The sequence below is a fragment of the Syngnathus scovelli genome, chromosome 9 (assembly GCF_024217435.2).
Source record: "Syngnathus scovelli strain Florida chromosome 9, RoL_Ssco_1.2, whole genome shotgun sequence".
Taxonomy (NCBI): Eukaryota; Metazoa; Chordata; class Actinopteri; order Syngnathiformes; family Syngnathidae; genus Syngnathus; species Syngnathus scovelli.
The window spans coordinates 13,866,232-13,889,912 of record NC_090855.1 but is presented as its reverse complement, the minus strand read 5'-3'; the positions used below and the strand labels follow the sequence as shown (position 1 = coordinate 13,889,912).

The following is a 23,681-nucleotide window of genomic DNA, read 5'->3' as shown; positions in this document are numbered from 1 at the left end:
ACACATATGCACACACATGCACAGCTCTCGCATGCGGAAGGTAGGTCCCAGCACCAATGATTCGTCACAGGCTGGCCATTTCCTGTGGTCGAACATGAGCTGGTCCCTCCCATGCACACGAGGACAGCATATTCTAATTTTATTTATTTATCTTCTAGAAGCAAGTTGCATTTCTTTACCACTTAATTTGCACATTTTATTTTTAGTGTAACACAATTTGATCTCTAGTCATTTGTAATTGGGCATACAAACAGCATTGTCATACTTCTCGTATGGACAGGAGCTCTAACAATCTAAAAAGATTTTTGATAACCTGACAATGACATGTTTTGCTGTCATATGGGAGAGGTTTCAGATCTTTTAAATTTCGATACATGATTTGCATAGGACCGGTAACTCCTCTTGCCCCTTGCTTGAGCCGCGGCTTGAGCTGCGGCCTTGCACCCGCTCACAGGGGCCTTATTGTCTCCTGGTCTGACTTGTGACCTCATCAGTTTTTATCTTTCTAGCTTTTGTCTCTTGAATTCGTTCTCATCTCTTTGTGAAGATTTCAACCACACTCCAGCACTTCTACCACTTCTTCCACATTTCAAATTTCCTTGTACTCCATACATTTTCTTCCACTTCAGCATGTATTGCATACAATTAAGAAATCTACTCGCCATGAACCTCTCATCGCAAAGAAGAGCCAAGCAAGAGATTTACCGTTCTTATTTCCCATCTTAATTTTAGTAGTTTAAGGTTTTACAATTTCTTTCCAAATTTTTCTTCTTTGAGGATCCTCAATGCAGGTTTAAATTGACCTTTCAACAAATTACTAGCCTGTATTATTGCCGTGGATCAATGCTAGAACTGCTTTTTAGTCAATTTATCCTACCAGTCACACACTCAATCACACATTTGCGGTTTTTTTTAGGCCTATCATAGCTCGGACAAACCAAAGCCGTATCTCATAGCTCGGACAAACCAAAGCCGTATCTCATAGCTCGGACAAACCAAAGCCGTATCTCATAGCTCGGACAAACCAAAGCCGTATCTCATAGCTCGGACAAACCAAAGCCGAATCTCATAGCTCGGACAAACCAAAGCCGTATCTCATAGCTCGGATAAACCAAAGCCGTATCTCTCGTGCACCTGTGGCTTTTTACGCGTTTCACAACAACACAATCACACAACTTCAGGCCTTTAACTTACTTGTCCCCTGGTTCGTTGCACTGCCGGGTCCCGTCAATCCACCTCTGTCAGACGAAGGCAGACCTAAGATGCTGGCCCAGCAAAGAATTCTCTTCCCAGGACTTTCTTCTCCAGGTCCTCCTAATGGATGCTGGCTTGTCGACAATGCAGCATGTCCTTCTTCGTCAGACAGATAGCGGGTATGAGGGATCCCGGGTTTCGGCACCAAAATGTTAGAGATTCGCTCACTCCAACTTATTTTGCAAGAACCACACGGGAGACAAGCAAGTCCTTTTAGACACCTGCAGGTGGAGAGTTCACCCGTTGAAGGAATGAAGTCTAAACTCTCCCTCCTGCAAGGGCATATTTATTAAGAGAAACAGAGTGGGGATAAGAGTAGGCTGAATAGGAAGCCCTTGTCCTCGAGTCAAAACATATCAGGGGGTGTTTTACGACCTTGTGTAGGATGGGAAAAGCTATTTTATTTATTACCGGTTGCATTCCAACATAATCATACGATAAGGATAATCTGAAAAACCCCGACAGAAGCTAGTTAGCGTGCCCGCTGAGGACACTCGTTAGCGTGCCCGCTGAGGACACTAGTTAGCCTGCCTGCTGACGACGCAACACGGACTCCGTTCCTGTACTCCGACAAAGCCACTAGATGGCAGAGGGTACTGAACAAAATCACCTCTGGGCTTCTTGCCTCTTTCATTTGTTACTTGCCAGAGCTCTGTTAATCAAATTGAGAGTTAGCTTCATTTCCTGATATTTGCACACTGGCGCCCCTGATGGAGAAAATATTTTTCTACTCCATGCTGTGCCTCACCTCTGCTTGTTAATGCACAAAGCTTCTCCACAAAGCTTCTCCTCCTGATGTCGGGCAGCCGTGTGGCTTGTATTTTTTTAGGTGTGTGTTCTCACAGCAGGGAACAAAACTTTCGTCTGTCCGGCTCAGGAATGGCCGTCCTGGGCGTGAAATGGCGAGCGCTCCTTGGCCGCAGTCGACAGATTCGTTATTATAATTGCAGGGTGTTCTAAAGTGTGAAGGCCAGTTGTCTGTTTTGATGCTTGGAACGGTCCTTTCTTGGTTCCAGAATCTCTTCAATGGACCGCTTTCTGCAATAAACCGGGAGTGTCCGAAACCTCGGTGTTGTCGCATCTGTAAACAGGCTTCAAACTACTCTAGAGGGCGTCGGGGGAGAGACTCGAGTCACGTACTCGCCTCACATGGCCAATTTTCGACCTTGAGAGTTGCTTCGCATGGGAGGATTTTTAAAAAAAGCTTGCATTTTCAAGATGGCGTGTAAAGGTTATCTGATGTGCTGTGCTGAGGCTGCAAGTATGGAGGGCGCTCATGTTTGGATTAAATGATTTTTTGGTAACAAATTGGGGCAAAAGATTGACAAGGATAAGAGCCACAACAATGACATCTAACTTCACTGTCACTACCCAAAAATGATAAAACATAAGCAGTACAGATGCAAATGTACTGCCAAGATGCCTCCATATGGTAGTACTTTTTGAAGTCCCAATGATCATCGTCACACACACATCTGGGTGTGGTGAAATTTGTCCTCTGCCTTTAACCCATCCCCATGTGATTTTGATCCATCCCCTGGGGGAGAGGGGAGCAGTGAGCAGCAGCGGTGCCGTGCTCGGGAATCATTTGGTGAGCTAACCCCCAAATTCCAACCCTTAAAGGGCTAGAGACACCGGTATATGTATAAATCGGTTTTAGCTAGCTTATGGGCTTATAAATATAAATTGACGCTCGAAACAACGAAAAGGAAGCTGTTGCTCTGAAAAATATAATTTAAATTTGCGGCACAGACGAGTTTGACTGCACCGAGCCGCCAGCCGGAAGTGACGTCTCATGACGTCTCAAGTTGTACGCGTTTAGCTTCAGTGAATGTAAACAAAAAGAGAAGAGGGGCCAGCGCGGAGACGTCGGGCCAGGTTTGCGGCCAACCCAGCTCGCCTAGCCGTGCCTTCCATTATCCTGGCGTACATTCGTTCGCGGGACGACAAGATGGGTTGAGTTCGCCTGATAGGATCCACGAACCGGACAGTGCGTGCCTGCTGTGTGCTCGTGTTCACAGTGGCCTGGTTGACTGTCATCTTTCCGGACTCTGCTGTGCATCGGGAGCGGCTAGCGTGCTATCACTCTTATTGTTCATCTTCTTGTTTTATTTTTCCTGTGTTGTTTACTTGTATGTGCGTTGTGAACTCTGTCTTATCTTTCCGGACTCTGCTGTGCATCGGGAGCGGCTAGCGTGCTATCGCTCTTATTGTTTATCTTCTTGTTTTATTTTTCCTGTGTTGTTTAGTTGTATGTGCGTTGTGAACGCTGTCTTGTCACCCTGGGATAGTGAGAAACGTAATTTCGATCTCTTTGTGTGTCTTGACATGCGGAGGAATTGACAATAAAGGAGACTTTGAGACTTTGACTTTGAAAAGTATGTCGAAGAGTGACGGGAGGGGCACAATTCAGAAAACGTGCTCAGCTCGTCGAAAAAAATGCGATTTAAGAAATAAAATTAAAAATGTTTATAAAACCTAAACCAAACGTCTCAGGTGGTCATGTCTTCATGTGCCGAGATCAACTCGGCACTCTAAAGCCCCCAAGAGCACTTTTTACTATGCCAACCTAACCAGAGTGACGGGAGGGGTACAATTCAGAAAATGTGCTCAGCTCAGCCCAAGTGAACTGCTAGATTCATCATATTCTGCGTCAAAAGAGGTTTCTGAATCGGATAAAATGATGCTAATATTGCCGCTAGAAACGGAGCTGTCGCTATCATCTGCCATGTTGTTTGGGTTTGTTGACATCCAGATGTACAACTTGTGACGTCACAGTAATGGCGCCGCCAGTTTGGCTTCGTGCGGGACCCGATCGATAAACTGGCATTTCATTTCAGCTTTATTCTTAGTAATCGCTGTCCATTTTTAATTTCCAATGCGGCAAATGTGTTCACTTTATACATTCTATCAAATTCCGTTCTAATTGACAAAAAAAAAAAGGGATGTCTCTAGCCCTTTAATGCTGAGTGCCAAGCAGGGAGGCAATGGGTCCCATTTTTATAGTCTTTGGTATGACCCGGCTGTGGTTTGAACCCACAACCTTCCAGTCTCAGGGTGGACACTCTACTACTAGGCCACTGAGCAAATACTTGAAGCAAATGGAAAATGCGCAATTTCATTTAGTGATTTATTTTGCTGGCCACGAGAGAGAGCCAGCATTCCTAACTCCCACTCTTTGCAGACGGCCAACCTTACGGCGTGTAATGGCTAAGCAAATCTGGGATAACTTCTTTGGATGTCTCCCTAATTGCCATTGATCGTCTCGACGCATAACTCATGTCAACATATCCGAGACGTATGTATTTTGAATCGCTCTGCTTGTCAATGTGGCCTGACGTTTATTCCGCCCCACCCTGACAGCGTTCATGCGGGAGACGGTGACCGGCGGTAATCGGCGAGCGCCGCCATAAACAATTTACTTTCGGGAAGAGGCTGGAAACTCCCAAGTCTTTCTTTTTTTTTCTCTTGCCGGTGCATCGTCGCGACGACTTCCCAGCTCGTATGGATCTCATACGCGGCTGACGAGATCATCTCCTGCCATCTGGAATTGTTTGAGATTAAACGCAAATAGCGGCTGATGACATCCAGACGCGAACACGCACGAGGGCGCAGGAACAGCGTTGTTGCTTTGCACTCAGATGCGCCGTCAAATGCATTTGCTTTCGTTTGGTCTCGTCCCCCTTGGCTTGACTTGACACACCAAACGTTTGGCTGAGAGCTGTTAACTAAATGAGAAGCGGCGCAAAAAATCTCATTAGGACTTTTGGTTTGTCAAGTGGCAACTTGCACTGGCAAGTGTGTGACTTGGCAAGTGTGTGACTTGATGGTGAGGAAAGGTAGCCTTGATGTCAGATGAACGGACGCACCGGATGCGAGTACACCACAAGCTCGTCCTCACATCGCGATGCAGCAAAATTGGATAATCGGGTTTGAATGATGTGGAAAATATCATACACAAATGAATAAATTGGTTCCAAAATAATAAAAGAAATCAAGCATTTTTATGTTGCTTCTTTGGATTTAATTAGCTTAACTGGTTTGAACTTAATTGGAGCGTTTGTTTTCTCATGTTGTGACCTCTTTGAAGGCATTGTCACTTTTGCAGGACTGACAAGTTCATTCCTCTTGGGAAATGGTTATCTACTTTGAACTACCTTGTACCTTGATCCGAGTCGTAATGGCATCGAATCGTTTTACTTTAACTTATCACACCGCCATCTAGATTTGTCCCACAGCGTCAGGCGGCGCTGCGCTAAAATCTGATTTGTATTCTTAATTTAATGTGAAATTTTAATGGTAGGATTTGGAACTTGTGAAAATAATTCCACGTCAATTGAGCTGGTCCGGACAGAGTATCGGAGACATGGTTACTCGTGGCGTTCAGGTGCAGTGATCTCAATGCGTGCTTTTGTGTCTGCCGATAACATCATCGGCGTGTTCAGCTTTTGTGGGAAAGTGGCTGATAACTCTTGGGAATGTGTGCGCAGCCTGCTGTTGGAGTGCTGGCTGTGGACACTTTGTGGAAGGTGAAAGACAGCCACGTTGTATTCACACAGTTGTCATGTATTGTTGTCCAGCCATGTGAATTCATTGTTGGACGAGAGTGTAAGTTAGTCATTTGGGCTGTGCGCTGCTTGTGAACTGAAACTCATGTGTCAGTGGGGTATTTTTAGCACCACCTCTCACTGCATTGCCATGCCACTCATTCGCACCTCTCTGAGTTTTCTGCACCCCTACCTAAACTATTCCTCAGTCATCCATCCATGCCCAATAACACTCGCCAAAGGGTCCATGAAATAGAGAGACGGAGATTGTTAGAGATTTGCTCACTCCAACTTATTTTGCAAGAACCACACGGGAGACAGGCAAGTTCTTTTAGACACCTGCAGGTGGAGAGATCACTCGCTACAGGAATGAAATCTAAAAGTCTCCTCCCTGCAAGGGCATATTTATTAGGAGGAACAGAGTGGGGGTGGGAGTGGACAGGTTTGGTGAACCCCCGGCCTCTGATAAGATCAGAGCAGGGGGTGTTTTACACTGTTGTGGGAAACAGAACAACTTTGATTGCTTCCCCTGCAGCTGGTCAATCAAGCAGAGGAAGCAACCACTTCATCTTACTCTGCATTGTGAGGGCAAGACAAGATTGATTTAATCATTATAGTTTACATTCCAACATAATCCTACGATAAAGATAACCTGGAAAACCCTAACATCTCCCTCCTGTTTTATCATATGATTATGTCACCCCAAACAACAAAGACAAGTAAGAAAATACATATATATATATGTATAATGAAGAAAGAAGAATAGTAAAAATAAAAACAACAAACAATGATAGCAACACTTTCCAGTGAAGATGAGGCATTACCTCAACACCCCAGACCAAACTTATTGTGTAAGTGAAAAACCTGCTGGCCAGATGTCATTAGCAGGAAAATCCTTACACGGCCCCTGTGCCACAGGCGACCAGAATGCTATCAATAAAAAATGAAAAGAAAAACACAGAAACAGTACATCATTGTATCCATCACTTGCGAAGCATTTTCGATGGTCAAATCATCAAGTTTCCGTAAAACATGCTCAACAGAACAGCATCTACGCCAGGGGTCACCAACACGGTGCCCGCGGGCACCAGGTCGCCCGTGATGACCACATGAGTCGCCCGCAGGACTGTTCCAAAATTAGCTCAAATAGCGGCACTTGTCAGTGAGCTGCATCTATTTATTTTACAGTCAAACCTCGGTTTTCGAACGTCCTGGTTCATGAACAAATCGGAATTCTAACAAAAAATTAGAGATTTTTTTGCTTCGGTTGTCCAACAAAATTCGGAGGTCGAACCTCGCGAGATGAGCCGGGAGGAACCGAGAAAACCCGACCGCACGGCCCGGATGCCGACTGACTCCGTTGTTATTGTATTTTCGTTACTTTGAGGGTTTTATTAACCCCTAATCATGCCTCCAAAGAAAGCAAGTGGGAGCAGTAAAGCCATCCTAAAACACAAAGACGCTCTTAAAGCAATGCGACAGTGAGCGCCCGGCGCGCTACGGTTGCGCGATCGGACCAAATTAAGCTCCCTGCGCACTGAGGTCCACTTAAATTTTGGAAAGTACATCAGGACTTTAAAAATGTTTTCTAAATTCTAGCGACGGCTCTGTCACAATAATGCGACCATCGCTGTGCAGTTGCGCGGTGGGCGACGCGCTCCGGTTGCGCGTTCGGCGGTGCGCTGCAGTTGCGCGATCGGACAAATATGCGCAAATGAAAAAAATGCTTAAAAAAAGGCGGGTTCTTTTGTTTTGAAACGGATTAAAATTTTTTCCATTATTTGTAATGGGAAAATTAGATTCGGAATTCGACCGATTCGCTTCTCAAACCGCCTTCTGAAACGGATTGTGGTCAAAAACCAAGGTTTGACTGTATTTTTGCTATTCTTGTTAAAATCACACATGTGAACTGCAAATGACAATAATAACACATGGTGAAAGCCAAATTGAGCAAATTGGCTATTTCAGAAGTGTATGTCAAACTGGTAGCCCTTTGCCTTAATCAGTACCCAGGAAGTAGCTCTCAGTTTCCGAAAGGTTGGTGACCCCTGATCTACGCAATCCACGTCTCATTATCATTATCACATCTGCCACGCCTAAGAAGTTGTATATGTGCTCGTGTTTTCGTCAGCTGATGATGTTCTAGTCTGTAGGTGTGTTCTGTCACACCCACTGGCGCACACACTCGTGTCCAGTTGGCAGGCTGCATCGGACAACTCTGGTGACCACAAAACCACGATCCGTTCTGAACAGGCACGTGCACTCATAGGATGCAGGTGAGGCAGTGCTTCTGAAACTCTGGATGAAGTAGGTCCCGTCCGATGGTGCAGCCATGTCGGTAGTAGAGCCCTTACACCTTGAAAACGGCTCTCTCATCCTGGCACACAGCGGTGATGTCCAAAGCTCCCATCCAGTTTCCTCCTGGAGAGCAGTCATCGTTAATGCAGACGTGGGTCTTGTTACCTTAGATGTAACATGTGTAATTCACTCCAGCTGGTCTCTCCGTGTAGGCCACTTGTGGTATTGTTCATCCTCTAACAGTCACATTGAGATTTGCCCAGAAGTGTTCACCATAGGCACCGTCTGCAAGTCCAGAGTGGGATGGGTCGGCATCACTGATTGTGACTGCTCGGCGTTGATATCCAACTCCTCCCATGGATGCCATACGTTTCGCTTCAGTGACATTCATTGCTCTGGCCTCCAAGCGAACTTGCGTGGAGGAAGGGGGGAGTTTCGAACACACATAGCACGCCTCCCGTGTATGAGCTCTCACAGTGAACCTGACATACCGGTACCAAGTGTTGGTTTCGTATGGGTTTCTGGGGTCCCATGACCAGTCTTCAAAGTTCTCATCATGTGACCATCGTTTACCACGGGCAACATTGTCATTTGGTCTGTTCAGATGAGTCAATAGACCATAGCACGCTCCAACCACAACGCAGCAGAGGATCCATCTGGCATATGGAGCCCCGTTGCTACTAGGATGGCAGAGACACCGGGACATCCCCTCGCCTAGCGGAGTGGGGATCGATGAATTCTTCACCAACATTGAGACGCCTCACCCTAAACGATGGGGCCCCTTTGTAGTCAGCCTTCCCCACCACTCCGAATTAGGGGTCCAGCACTCTCTGCAACTTGCAGTGGCTGAGGTGAATCCAGCTGGGCCGTTGAGAAATTTTTACCGCCGTGGGAGTAGCAAGAAAAACTTGGAACGGTCCCTCCCACCGCGGGCTGGCCCAGTTCTTTCTTTTGATGACCTTGATGTAGACCCAGTCTCCTGGATTGATGGGGTTGTCGACCTGTGAGGAGGAAAGATCAGGCGGCAGTAAATTTGTCTTTGACACAGTTTGAGCGTCCTGATCATATAATCTGCCAAGGACTGCTCTTCATCTGTTGTTTGCAACTCTCGTAGTTCTTATCGTTCTCATGTTCCTGTTAGCCTGCAATTGTCCAAATCAAAAATGTTTTCTTTTAACTGTCTTTCTTTTGAACCTCTAAATCTCTCGTGTTGCTAACCTATCTACACCAGAACAAAAAATTTACCACAGTATAACACCAAATGTATTCAAATTCATTGTCATAAAGTGTTGTATTATTACTATCTTCCACTATCTGTCCTACTCACTCCCTCCTTTTGAGGCTTGGCAACGCCCATGCCTCACACCTTGACAAATTTTTTGGGAGAATGCGTTCTTTACTACATACGATTCCATCATCATTTCTGTCTTTCCAAAACGCTTCTCAATTTCTCAGTTCACACATCTTCTACATGTGTTACTGGTTCTCCAGTTTTTTTTTTTTTTTTTTTTTTTTTGTAGTTAATTATCAACCCAAAAGCTACGTGTTTCTTTCTAACATTCAACCTGCTCAAAATCACTCTTTCATCAAAGTCGCTCTACTAATTTTCCATAGTAGTCGCCAACAACTTTAACCATTCAACCTGTAATTTCTTTTCATTCAGGCTATCATTCATCAATGTTCATTTGCATCTCACACACAGTCTCCAAAAAGGAGTCTTTCTATCACATTGGTCCCAATTCATCCAAGCTCACCACACAACATTCATATATCATTTTCAACTCAGGTTTCCTGGTAGAACAATCCACCAATTCAAAAAAAACTTAACTAAAACAAACAATTGGCAAATTAATCTGAATTTTTTCTTTGTTTTTAAATTTGAAGAACTCAATCTCTCAGATTTAGCTTGCATTTAGAATTTAGTATAATCTTGTAACACAACCAATCAATTATTCCTATTAAATGTAGCATTGCAAAATCTTAAATTCACAATTTAGCTTCTTCCAATTCCTGAAAGCATGTTCTGTCTTTTTTTTTTTCTTCGAATTTCTCATGTGGGCTCGATACTTAACATGCACTAGTGTGGATTAGTTTCTGCTTGCAAACAGATTTCTCTCTTTTTCCTCTCATTTTTATCTTTCAAAATCATTTCTGTTCTGCGGTGCAAATTGGATAGACCACAGTCTAGCAATTTTTTTTATACTAAAACTTTAGCCAATGTTCATCATTTTAACATATACGCACACACATGCACAGCTCTCGCACGCAAAAGGTAGTTCCCAGCACCAATGATTCGTCACAGGCTGGCCATTTCCTGTGGTCGATCATGAGCTGGTCCCTCCCATGCACACGAGGACAGCACATTCTAATTTTATTTATCTTCTAGAAGCAAGTTGCATTTCTTTACCACTTGATTTGCATATTTTAACTTTAGTGTAACACAAATTTGAGCTCTAGTCATTTGTAATTTGGGCATACAAACAGCATTGTCATACTTCTTGGATGGACAGGACTTCTAATAATCTAAAAAAAATTCTAATAATCTGACAATAACATGTTTTGCTGTCATATGGGCATCTATTCTTTCTTTCTCTGTATGAGCATAAGCGGTCAAAGAGGAGGAAGCTTGTCATGCTAAAAATTTGGCTTTTCCTCTGCTCCTTCCTCCACCCTTTGATTGGTATTGTTTTGCAAAACGACACTCTCGTGCAAAGTGTCCTCGTCTCCCACAGTTCCAACAGTTGTCTGAATCTGATGGGGGTTTTGATTTGAATGGCAGCTCGCGACGTTGTTGGTATCTAACTCTTCCTCTGCCCCTTTGGGAACTTTGGTAGAAGATCGTTGTATCTTTATTTAGATCATTATCAACATCTAGATGAAATACATCAGAACTTTTGCCTTTCTCAATCCCTTTATCAGCGTCTCTGGGCCACTGCATGTTTTTTGTAAACCAAGCAGTGTCCGCTTCCACCAAGTGTTTCCTCACCCAACTGCCCAAGTCAGGGGGGAAACCAGTGAGGAGCGCAATTTTAAGATGTTGCTGATAAGAACTCTCATCTGCATCATTGAATGGGATGCCACTATGTACCCAGAATTCTTTTTCAAATCTCAATTGAATGGCGGCCTCATCACTTTTCAACTTTCTATCTTTTGTCTTTTGGATTTCTTCTCTTCTTTCTTGTGAAGCTTTCGACCACATTTTAGCACAATCCAATTCACTCTCTTTTCTTTTCTTTTTCAGTCCATTTTTCTTTCTATCCACACTCTCTTCTAAAACATCAACTACTATCTTCCACACTTCAACTCTCAACTTCCCTTCTACTCCATACTTTTTCTTCCACTTCAGCATATATTGCATACAATTAAGAAATCTACTCGCCATGTACTTCTCATCTCCGTCAAGAGGTAGAGATTTACCGTTTTTATTTCCCATCTTAATTCTAGTAGTTTTAGGTTATACAATTTCTTTTTCTCAAAAATATTATTATTATTATTATTACTATTGTTACTTATTTATTTATTTAACTATGTCTTTGAGGATCCTCAATGCAGGTTTAAATTGACCTTTCAACAAATTACTAGCCTGTATTATTGCCGTGGATCAATGCTAGAACTGCTATTTAGTCAATTTATCCTACCAGTCACACTCCCAACCACACAAACTCAAGCGCTTTGTATTTTTCTCATGGCTCGGACAAACCAAAGCCGTATCTCATAGCTCGGACAAACCAAAGCCGAATCTCATAGCTCGGACAAACCAAAGCCGAATCTCATAGCTCGGACAAACCAAAGCCGTATCTCATAGCTCGGACAAACCAAAGCCGTATCTCATAGCTCGGACAAACCAAAGCCGTATCTCATGGCTCGGACAAACCAAAGCCGTATCTCATGGCTCGGACAAACCAAAGCCGAATCTCACGTGCACCTGTGTTTTTTTTTTTTTTTTTATATACGCGTTTCACAACAACACAATCACACAACTTCAGGCCTTTAACTTACTTGTCCCCTGGTTCGTTGTACTGCCGGGTCCCGTCAATCCACCTCTGTCAGACGAAGGCAGACCTAAGATGCTGGCCCAGCGAAGAATTTCCTTCCCAGGTCTTTCTTTACCAGGTCCGGCTAATAGACGCTGGCCCGTCGACGGTGTACAGCGCGTCGTCCTCCGTCAGCCAGATGATGGGTATGAGGGATCCGGGTCACGGCACCAAAATGTTAGAGATTTGCTCACTCCAATTTATTTTGCAATAACCACACGGGAGACAGGCAAGTTCTTTTAGACACCTGCAGGTGGAGAGATCACTCGCTACAGGAATGAAATCTAAAAGTCTCCTCCCTGCAAGGGCATATTTATTAGGAGGAACAGAGTGGGGGTGGGAGTGGACAGGTTTGGTGAACCCCCGGCCTCTGATAAGGTCAGAGCAGGGGGTGTTTTACACTGTTGTGGGAAACAGAACAACTTTGATTGCTTCCCCTGCAGCTGGTCAATCAAGCAGAGGAAGCAACCACTTCATCTTACTCTGCATTGTGAGGGCAAGACAAGATTGATTTAATCATTATAGTTTACATTCCAACATAATCCTACGATAAAGATAACCTGGAAAACCCTAACAGAGATCCAGGAGCGTCAGTGGGAAGCTGGTTGGACTGGTTGCCATGGTGACCAAGCGCAAAGAGTCAAAGTGCTCGATTACAAGGAGCTTAGTTTGTCTGTCTACTTGGCTCACTGTTGGAATTTTAACTAGCACAAGGAGCATTTTGATCTTGACCATGTTTGTCCTTGAAAACGGGCCTCAATTTTTTTTTCCAACTTTTTTCAACCGAGCTACAGTGTGAAATTTGAAAAAACAAAGCTTTGTGGCAGACTAATGCGGCTGTGTATGTTAGCTTGGAGCCAGCGAAGCATGTCTTTTCATGCTCGCCCAGGTGACTTCTCAACGCCTTGTCCAGCCACCACTGCTTTGTTGGTCACCAGGGCAACCGTCAGTCCCAGGTGAAAAATCTCCCCCCCCCCCCCCCACCTGTTATTTCCTTTTTGTACATCTGTGTCTTGCTCGCTCTCTATTCCTCATGACCTGTTTCCATATTTCTTTTCAAAAGTGAGATTCTTGGGGCTGGAATGTTTGTCCCATGCACTTTCTCCCGCAGCCTCCCCTCCTCCTTTTGCAAGTCTGATCCTGCGAGGAATTTGCCGTTAGAGCCGCAACTTCACAAGACGAGCCGGCCCCTATCAACCGATAGCACCTGTGATTAGCAACTGAGTTCCAACACTCCGCTACTGTACACTACATTTGTTAGGATCACTCCTATTCTCCAGTTCTTTCTCTAGAGATTTTTTTACTTTGATATTACACTATTCAAAAACAACACTTGTACTTTCTACTTGTGGATCCTCGTGCGTTAGTAACCTTTGTTGTCCCATCACCACTTTTTCTTTTCCCAGTCCAACGGGCATGAACCAACACATAAGGAAATTGCAGCCGAAAAGGCTTTTGCTGTGGAGCACAGGTAACCAACTCTTTTTGAAAGGCGAATTTTCTCGCAGTTTCTCCTCCTGCATGCTTCGGGGTCCCATATCAACAACTCTCAGCCTTTGCGGACTCATTGCTGTGCTTTACTGCAAAAGCCTTCAGTCTGACTCATTATAGCCTAGGGCCCGTAATGCTATGCAGCTGCTGCTGCCGCTCTGTAATAAAGTTCCCTTCACACGCATCAAGTTCGCAGTAAATGGCCTAAACAAGGTGCTTTGTAACACAAAATGATCATTCAGAGTTTGTTTGTAAATAATCATATAAAATGACAATCATCATAAATAAACACATTAACTGAGCTAATCTGTGGTGGTTTGTGTCATAAAAGTATATCCTGCCCTCCAAATATGTTGAATATCTGAAGACAGTAAGCTCAACCACTTTCACTCATCAAGACTCTGAAGGCCAGGTTGAAGGTTGACTCTAGGTTTAATAACAAGGTAAAGGGTGAAACTGGGAGAATACAAACCACATTCTATAATCAGTCATACGAACTAAATGAATTAAATCGATATGAAATCTCAAACATGCTTTTATCCTGTCGTCTAACATCACAGAAAACTATAATTTCAGAAGTCAAAAGATCTATTTAGATCCATAATAACTTAAACAAAGATACATACCAACGATGCCTTGTATCACACAAAATGTAGGTAGTAGTTTTGCCGAACTGCAGGAGAGAATAGAACAAGCAGCGTTCTCTTTCAACACTGTGCTGAACCTGCGCTTACTTCCTGATTCTAGTCACGTGACCTACTCTACCTTAACACTGATCACAGACTACAAAGACATGACAGTATAATTAAGAACGAAAGTAGACCATTACCATAAAAACAATCATTGGGATAAGCTTCAATGCATTTGCATGCAACCTTTCTAACTTTGTCAACACCTGATTTTAATCACTGATACCTTTTTGTTACCCAAAATATAATTCTGACACTCATTTAAAAAAATATTTACATGTTTTCTAGCCCATCAGGTTTTGGGGATATTTTTATTTGGCCTTAATAAGCTTGCACAATATGGATTTGACCACACCTAATATATAGCTAGTACGTTTAAAAAAAATCCATCATTTGTTGAACATGACCCTTAATTTAGAAATATTACTAAACATATGACTTTATGTAATTATTTTCTCATGAAAACATGATATGTTTTGACGTCAATTTCAATGTCATATTCAGTCGACAGCAAGTGGCAAAATGGCCGCCTTTATTGTATTTCATTGTACTGTGTTTCTTTTTGGGAGCAAAGGGTTAAAGAGGCATGCAATCAGAGCTCCTGTGCAATATTTTAAAAGGCTTTTCTCACACCCTTCAGTTTCACTCCAAACTGCTGTCTGACGGAGCCCCGCCCACCGCAGCCTCTTATTGGATCAGGCGCCTGCTTGAATACCCAATGAGGCACCTTGCTCTCATCCGCCATTGGCCACAGCTGGTGCAGTTATGTAAATGAGCACCTGGTGGCGCCCGCTGCGGTCAGGCTGCCCAGCCACTACCGCGGGGCTCGCATTCACGGCGGACTCTCAGTTTGGCGTCTCAGTTTGGCTTCTCCTTCACCACATTTATTGGACACATTTTGTTGCCTTGTGACGAGTGCAAGTGCGCAAAGCAACCCCACTCGCTTAGTTTGGAGTCAGTGTTTGGAGAAAGTTTGTGTGGACGCTTCCAGACAGTAACGAGACGGAGTGACCAAAAAGTTTGAGGGCGCTGTCCGAAAATAGCGGTTGCGGTGTTGAAGGTAGGTTTCCTTTTCAATTTCTATTCTATTTGCGGCTTCTAGCGTGTGTTTGTGTTCATGTGTGGCTTGGCGTCCGTCAGTCTCGTCGTGAAGCGGTTCTGGACTGCCGCCACACTGACGGAGCCCTCCTGCCGGGCGCATGTGGGCCGACCAAGGTGTAACGTTGCGCCCAAATATTAGCAGCCCTGTATCTGGAATTTCCCTGACAGTCTGCATCACGTCCTGGATTTACTGCATACTTTAAAGCTACCAAAACGCATGTGTGCAAACCAAGGTGGACTGCTTGGTTGCTTGCTTGCTTGCTTGCTTACTTGCTTGCTTGCTTGCTTGCTTGCTTACTTGCTTGCTTGCTTGCTTGCTTGCTTGCTTGCTTGCTTGCTTGTCAAGTGACTCAAATGAACATGTCAAGTTTTACATTGAGGACCTTATTTTATTGGTTTCTCAAAATCCACAAGATTGCGTACTACTTTTTATTCACTCGACTTTGGCAGTTGAAAAACAAATGCGAATTTGAGAGACTGTTTGCACATTTGTCCCTTCACGGCCACCATACCCTAATTGTTGCTCATGGTTCACTCTGCTGAGTGACAGCTGAAGCAAAAAGTTGAATATTGGATCCCCAACAACTTTGATTACATTTTGAGATGACAACTGTGCCGACCCCATTAATGTGAGAAATAAAGCACAAACCTGAATACTGATAAGTCTTACAATGGAGAGCGTGGCTTGTTTTGGTCACTGCAGAACTCTTGCTATCCACTAAAAATTGATGAACCTGTGTTTATTGATTTCAACCACAATTTCCTCGGGTGTGATTTCTGTGTAAAGACTGCACTGCTGACTACTGTACTTGTGAAAAGTGTCTTTTGTGAAAGAATGTTTGGTTGGGTCTGAGCCTTTTCAGAGCCGCATTCCTCCCCACTTTCTTTACATGGCACATCCTCGACTAAAACAAAGTCAAACAAAAGCCATTCTTTCCCAGCAACGGCTTTGGTCGGTGCTTGGGGGTCACCACCCATGTCACGCTTGCACTAGCTCGTGTGACCTTAGATGACATCATCTGGCGCATGTGCTTTTGTTTCAGGGCAAGTGGACACAAACGCAACATGAGGCCCTGCGTGCAAACGTTTCAAATGAGCAACAAAACCGAAATTGGATTTGCACAGAGCAATCTCAGATGGAATTTTGCACACACTGCACCAATGTGTTGCATTGAATGCAAAAGAGAAGCGAGCTGCAATTTCTTGCTGCGTTCACCTCAAAGCAGAAGACGCGTTGCTTGGTCCAAGAAGGCCTTTTTAGCTTTATGAGCTTTTTGGAGCAATTTCATTTTTTCTTGGGCAAAGGGAATGCTGGCTTGTTTAATGACTTTTTGGCTGCTAATTTCACCTATGTCCCCCTCCGTGTAATCGCCGTTTATGTGTTCGTGCCGTCCGGCCAAGACGTGAAACAGTTGGAGAAGATGTGTGCTGTGATGTTATTCATATGTTTTGGTTAAATTGGGAGGGACTTTGTTCTGCTTTTTTTGTTTTGGTGTTATTTATATTTCAAACATATTGCTGCTGTCCGTTGACAGCCTTGTACATGACATGCCCCCCCCCCCCCCCTCCCCACACATAAAAATAATTCTCATGAGACACAAATGATTGTCATAAGAAAGCTTTGCCACAGCAGAAACACGAATTCCTCATTTCACAGTCCGATGCGTTATTTGATGTTTTGAAAGATCGAAGCAGATTGGAATGTCCAAAGCAGAGCACCAACGGGCTTGAAAGGAGGCCGTTGACGTCAACGCAATTAGTGCAGTGATTACATGACATGTCTCCTTTATTTAACCGCAAAATTGAACAAGCAGAGCAAATAATCCTTTTTCTGTGATCTTCCATTGTTTCATGTTCCATCACGGGACGCTGTGATGAGATAGCGTCGATGCCGCTTGCGTGTGTGTGTGTGCTGGGCAAAAGTTTTATTTTGGCTTCGGAGCTTGACTTGAAAGAATTTGTCATTTGTCTCCCATCACATTTTGTCACGCCGCAGAAGAGAAAGGCGCCCCCCTCCTCCCCGTGCCTGCATATGAAACTTGATATGAGCAAGATGATGTCATGCTCTGCCAGTCACAAAGCCTCCGTCAGTTCAGGGATTGAGTCTGAGAATTGAGACTGTCAGATGGACGCCCGGTAATGAGACGAACGCCCTGCACACTTTTTTTCCAATTGCACCACATTTCAGTCCTGGGGGACGAAACACGTGATTGGTGGCCCAACACAATCTTCTGGTCTGGGCTGCCGGATTGAGATGGAGGCACTGCCATCAAAATAGTCGAATGGCACATATCCAATCTCTCCAGATAAAAAACAACTCCTGGAACACTCCCAATCAGTTCCTTCTTTTATGCTCATCCCAACTTTGTTTGATTTTCTATTATCTGAACATCAATTGCTTTTGAGTAAGCGAGCTTGAGAAGCGTGAGATTGACTGGCTGACGGTCGGGAATGTTCTCAAGGGACCGCCGGCGTTACTTTACAGTAAAAAAAAAAAAGGTTGCAACTTGAGCTGGTTCTTTTTTTACTTGCTCCTCGACTCAAGACCTCACGCGTCCACGTGGGCTGCTCGCTCGCTTGGGGCCTTGTCACCCGGGCATCAATCACCAAAGTCTCCTGGCAATGCTGCCGAATAGTAGAATCGTGGAGCAAAGTCGTGCCCGGCATCAAAGTTGGATAAGGGGTGCTACCTTTTGCTCTCAATTGCCGGCGGGGGGGGGGGGGCACATTAGCATGAAGGGCTTGTCGTGAGCTGCATAATTGAAGTCTCTTTCCAAAAGCTTTTGTTTTTTATGAGCAAATTTTGTTGCCTTTCTGTGAGACAAAGGAAGGCCATTAATACCTGAAACTGCTATTTTGACCCATTCCTATAGTTGAGTCTTGTGCCACACCGTTTTCATTTGACAAGAATTTGTCTGCTTGGGACTCTCTATGTTGCCAGTTAAGGTCTGGGATGTATACTGGTGTTGGCTCTTTGATTTCTGAAATTGTGTCTTTTGAACGTGGCTCACTCACAGGTGAAGAGTGTGTCGGTGCCTGCAATTAAAGGCAACCTTGCATTCCAATTAGAATGCACGATGCTCCTAAGAGAACAATATATTGGTGCCAGAGTGCACTTGACAGCAAACTGGCGTTGTTTGCCCACGCCTCATTAGGAGTTTTAGCGCTGACGCTTTTCTCATTAATGGCTGGAAGCAAAGGTCACAGCCCCTCCCCATCGAGGCAGGAGCAAATTAAAACACGAAAAAGTCGAATGGGACAAAGCAACACGGAGGACCGACGCCGGTAAGTCGTCGCATTTGCTCACAAACAAATGGCGTCCACAACAGAAGCCTCTTTTGGCCTGAGTAAAACTGTTGCCATGGCAACTATTCAAGAACCATCGAACGCCGCCGCGTCACACCTTTGTACAGTATGAGATCATTGAACAAACGACGCTAGCGCTGAAACCAAAGCACCAAGCACCCTCTCATTCACGACAAAACGAGCGAGAGTGAAGAGGCTCTGCTCACGCTCGGCACGTCCCGACTTGACTTGCGTGCGAGAGAAGCAAAACGCTTCCAGTCTAAACTTGCCGACCAGTTCGAGTCTCCTGACAACAAGTTGAGCCTTGGTGTGCCATGTTTTCTTTCACTTTGTAGCATTGGTGACTGGCACTGATGAAGCCCGAGCCGTGCTCATCAGTCAGCCCCCCCACTGCAAGTCGTCATTGTTTGCAAACTCCCGCTCTTCCTGCCACCGCCTCTTGGACTTAGTGAATTTGTGCAATAATTAAGCTGCTTGTGTGCTCAGAGGGGCCTTAATGCTGCTTTAACGACTCCCAAATTATTGCAGGAAATGTCCCCCGAGTATGCTTTCTTCTACCGCCTGGTTCACCAACTTGTCCACTCACTTTCCTTTTTGTATTTTCTTTGAGCTGACACGCTTTAAGTGTTCCATTGTCTTGCTTCTTAGTCGTGATGCTGTTGAGGAACTCGGACAACTCAATGTAGCGCAAAATACCAATGCGGTGACTTGCACTTGCTTGCATTGACGAACAGTGCACAGATTGATGAGCAATGCTAAGCAGTCGCAGCAAGTTGGCCCTCAGCTTTGCTTTGCATCCTGCCGGACAACGGCGGCCAGAACATGAGCGCACTGGCCCGATACCTTGATGCTAAGTTGGCGGCTGCTTTTAATGTGATGGAGATGCCCTTCAACTTTTGACTCTTGGGCACAGTTTTCAAAATCATGTTTGTGATTTAGTGTTTGTTGTATGATGTGCAATCCCAGCCTTCTCCTCTTTGTGTCTGCTGTTGATGCCGTTCCAAGTTGCTCTACAAGACAGCCGCCAGTGCTTTTGCTGCTCATCTCATCGTCATAAAAGGCGCATCCGAAAGGCACTTTTTGCCTTTGCGGGCACAGCGAGCGGCCTGCATTAGCAGAGAAAAACCGTCTTCTCCCGACAGGCTGAGCGCTACGCTAACTGCAGCTGTTGGCAGCCGCTCGTCTTTGCCAGCAAAACACAGACACTTGTTCCTGCTCGGCAAAACATTTGTCTCGCTGGTCTTTATGCGCTTTCCCTCCGTGTATGTCATGTCGTCCCCTCCCCGATCTGTGTCTGTCGGGATACATTGAGAAGAAGCCCGTTAGCCGATGACGAGCAACACCCGATCAGTGGAGCTTCTCGGCTTTTAGCGCAGCCGCACTCCCAAGCGGCTATCCCTTTTGCAGGACAGCTGCAGCCAGCGTGACGGCCTTGCTCCCCTCTTTGCTCCCACATGTTTCTCTCCAAGGCCATAAGTCAGCGGCCGCCCGACACAGTCGTCACGGCTTCCTTTCTTGCATTTCCTGCTTTCGAGATGAGAATCTTGCGCAAATCCATCTGATGAGAATCGCCTTGTAGTACTTTTGCTGATACTGTTTAGATGTGGGAGAAAGGCAAATTGTGAGATTCAAACTTGGAAGTGCGAGTCACACGACAGACACGCTAACCACAACGCAGCCCTTCAAAGTTTCTTGTCTTCCCCAGCGCAAATCATCTTGAACGTTAATGCTAATCTCCGCCAATGAAGAATGAGCAGAAGTGTCGTCATCATGCGTGTGCCACATGCCCGCGTGTAAATCATGGAGCACAAGTTCAAGTCTGGAGGCCGCCCGTTGCCACTACGGCTGCGCGTCAGCTGTTGGAGTTGAGGCCGGCCTTCTCTTTCGCTCCCAGCTGTCGTTCCCTCTTCAGACTCGCACTTGGCGTCTTCCCTCCTTCTCGCACAGGAAAAAATGCGAGCGGTCAGCTGTCATGTCAGTTTGGCAACCTTGCATGTTTGGGGATTGCAAGTGAGAGCGAGCCATGTTTTGGATGTGTTTTTGCTTCCTGTTAAAGGCATATCAGATTCTCCATTCAGTACCAGCGGATCTTTGTTTTTCAATCTTTCCAAACCTAATTTGCTTAAACGTGTCCAAGCCAGTTTGAGATTAGCAATTTGGCAAATGATGACCTTCTCAAATGCCCATAGAGTGAATGTGGTGCTAATTGTAGCGTCGTCACTAACTGCCAGAGTTATGCTTGATTGTCGCCCGGCAGGCCGCTACCCAGACCAAGAAACAAATTAGCGCCTCAAAGTGGATTTTGGCACTTTTGTGCTCGCTCACTCTTGGTTTGCTTTGCTAAGTTTTACAAACAAGACTTCTTGGAGCCACACTACTGCGAGAAACTCACTTTTGACTACGGCAGGTTTCAGGTTTCTGCCGTGGCACCACTTGGAACATAGTCAAAGATTTGTTTCTGATGTTTCTTCCTCTGGTTTGCAGGAATGCCTGAGGCCAGCAGTGTGTCGGCGCACAGGTAAGCAGTATGTGCACTGCTGCGGTCATGGCGAGGCCAGCCGGGCGGCTGACTCCTTGCGCTGAGGTCACCCGCCTGCTGCTGCTGGCGCTGGTGCTGGCGCCGGTGTCTTCAGCAGAAGAGCACGAGTGGCACTTCAATGCAGGTAGACCACCCACAGAACAAACTGTGAACTTTTTCCAAAAATGTATCCTTTTCTAAAAGTGAGCTGCATAGCCTATTAACCAAAACAGCAGCACCATCACCACCTCTTGAATATGGCCCCTTTTTGTGAAAATAAGATGTCCTGTCCGCCCTCGTTAGTTAGCTCTAGCGTTCAAGTCATTGATTATTTGACGCACTGAGATTTAAAGAGTTGATTAGCCGTGGCGGTTTTTGGCATCTCGTCTTTCAATTGGCTAATATACGGAGAACTTTTCCACTACTACCGTAACATTTTGTGGAGCGGCGAAAAGTCTAGCCAATAAGGTGTCGCAAACTTGAGTCGGAAATGAGATGAATCTGGATAAGCGTCGCAGTTAGCCTTGCTAGCTAAACTTGCTAGCTAACGTTATAGTGGACTGCGCTAAACTCTTTAGTCATTGAAGCTCTCACACGGGACACTTTGCTTCCTCGCTTCATTGCTTCCTTCCTTACTTGGTTCCTTCCCGTTTTCTCCTCACATTGTCAGTTGAGTGAGTCTTGGCATTGTGCTATCAACAGGCTCCGCTCAAAGTTCTCTTGCTGCCTGTCAGTCGCTCGAGTGTCTGTGTGTGTGTGTGTGTCTGTGTGTGTGTCTGTGTGTGTGTCTGTGTGCGTGTCTGCGTGCGTGCGTGCGTGCGTGCGTGCGTGCGTGCGTGCGTGCGTGCGTGCGTGCGTGCGTGCGTGCGTGCGTGCGTGCGTGTGTGTGTGTGTTGGGGGGGGACAAGAAGGTGTAGCAGGAGCACCGGGTTTAATATCTGACTGCGGCAGCAAACACAAGCTGCAACTCGACCTGCGCTTTTGTTGCAAATGGCAGCAATTGTTTCACACCAATTCATGATATGGCAGTGCAATGACTTCACTGGTTTCTTTTATATCAAACAAATTGTTTTAGGTTATTCACCTGACATGTTTCGGCGGTTTCTTCCGCCTTCATCAGAGTGTCCAATGTGCAATGCTTTCCCATTTACAAGTGGAAAGTAGACGAAATGAACCAAACTTTTACCCTCGAAGCAACTTTGATGGGTCACACCCACCACTTGACCAGAATGTGTTTGTCAAATGTTGGTTTGACGAAATGAAGTGGAAGATGTCAAATGTGTCAAGTTGAAAGCGTTGTCGAGTGTCCACGTGCCGAGGATGATTTCGGGAGTGTGCCTGCGGATCGTGCACAGCCCCTCACCCCCCCCAACGGGCTTTTCAACGTTTGGCACTCGGCCCCTAAATTCCAACCGGGTGACTCACTGACAGCGCCCCCTCCCGCTCGGCTCCCCCTTCCTGTCCCTTCTGGACTTTATCGCCACCTGACCAGAGCCTCCCCCTGCCGCTCTGTGATCTCTCATTCAATCTAAATCGTTTGATAATGTCTGTTGCAAGATGGTGAGGTTTCTGTGGCTCCTTTTGTTCCCGGTGCCACCTTGACTGGGACTGTCACAGATAATCCACATTTGCCAGCTGCGTTTGTGCAGTGTGAGGCTGTGGTAATTTACAAATATAACCCATCCCACAATTAAGTGTTGCAATGAGTACAAATAGTGTTCATCACTTATTTACACGAGATAACTTTCTAAACAGTTGCAGGGTTGGGAAGTCTCATGCAACGCGGCACCAAAGTTTCCTCAACGATGCTCCGTAACCGATGATGCTCGGGAAGGAGAGATGCCGTTTGTGACGTGGCTCACGACGGTTCTCTGCCTTTTCGTGTTTTCCTTTTTGATCCCGTTGGCCTTCACCGTCGGCAGCCGCTCAGTGCCGTTACGCCCTGGGGATGGAGGACGGCAGCATCCTGGACACCGACATCAGCGCCTCCAGCTCCTGGTCAGACTCCACCGAGGCCAAGCATGCCAGGTCTGTGAGTTGAGCCTTCCACTCATCATTCTTGCTGCCATTTTCTTGCGGGAGTTGAGCCCTTTCGCTTGTCTTTCAAGCACAAAGCACCTTTTAGCACCTTTTAACAACCTTCAGTCACTTTTCACGGCCACCCGACGTGCTTTAAAACGTTCCGCTTCATTAATTGGCAAGACTGCTCAGCATCCCTCAGATGTTTTTCTTCCAACCAATGTCTTGCAATGAAATAGGACCCCAAAGCAATTTTTTAGAAGATGATGGCAGGCGTGTTTTTTTAATGACAGGAGCGATTCATCTGTCTGGCAGAAAAATGTGGCGAGAGCAAGTTGGGCTTGGCGAGGCGCTAAGATGCACGCATACCAGCCGTAGCCAGCCGGCACGTGGGTGGGCGTCCGGGCGTGCGTGCGTTCGCCAC

General features: G+C 45.5%; 1 protein-coding gene and 1 long non-coding RNA gene across 3 annotated transcripts in view; one reads left to right on the top strand and one right to left on the bottom strand.

The window, feature by feature from the left end:
* Positions 1-12,367: 12,367 nt before the first annotated feature.
* On the bottom strand, positions 12,368-14,397 carry LOC137840590 (uncharacterized). Its single transcript, XR_011087336.1, has 2 exons — positions 14,251-14,397; positions 12,368-13,323 (listed from the first exon to the last, which is right to left on the bottom strand). It is a non-coding gene; the product is annotated as an uncharacterized lncRNA (long non-coding RNA).
* Positions 14,398-15,097: 700 nt separating this feature from the next.
* Positions 15,098-23,681, top strand: part of ddr1 (discoidin domain receptor tyrosine kinase 1) — a 21,781-nt gene continuing 13,197 nt past the window's right edge. For both annotated transcript variants that reach the window (XM_049729527.2, XM_049729526.2), the window contains exons 1-3: positions 15,098-15,373; positions 21,205-21,383; positions 23,161-23,266. In XM_049729527.2, the coding sequence (XP_049585484.1) occupies positions 21,248-21,383; positions 23,161-23,266 (242 nt within the window). In that variant the 5' untranslated portion in view covers positions 15,098-15,373; positions 21,205-21,247. The remainder of the gene's footprint in view (positions 15,374-21,204; positions 21,384-23,160; positions 23,267-23,681) is intronic.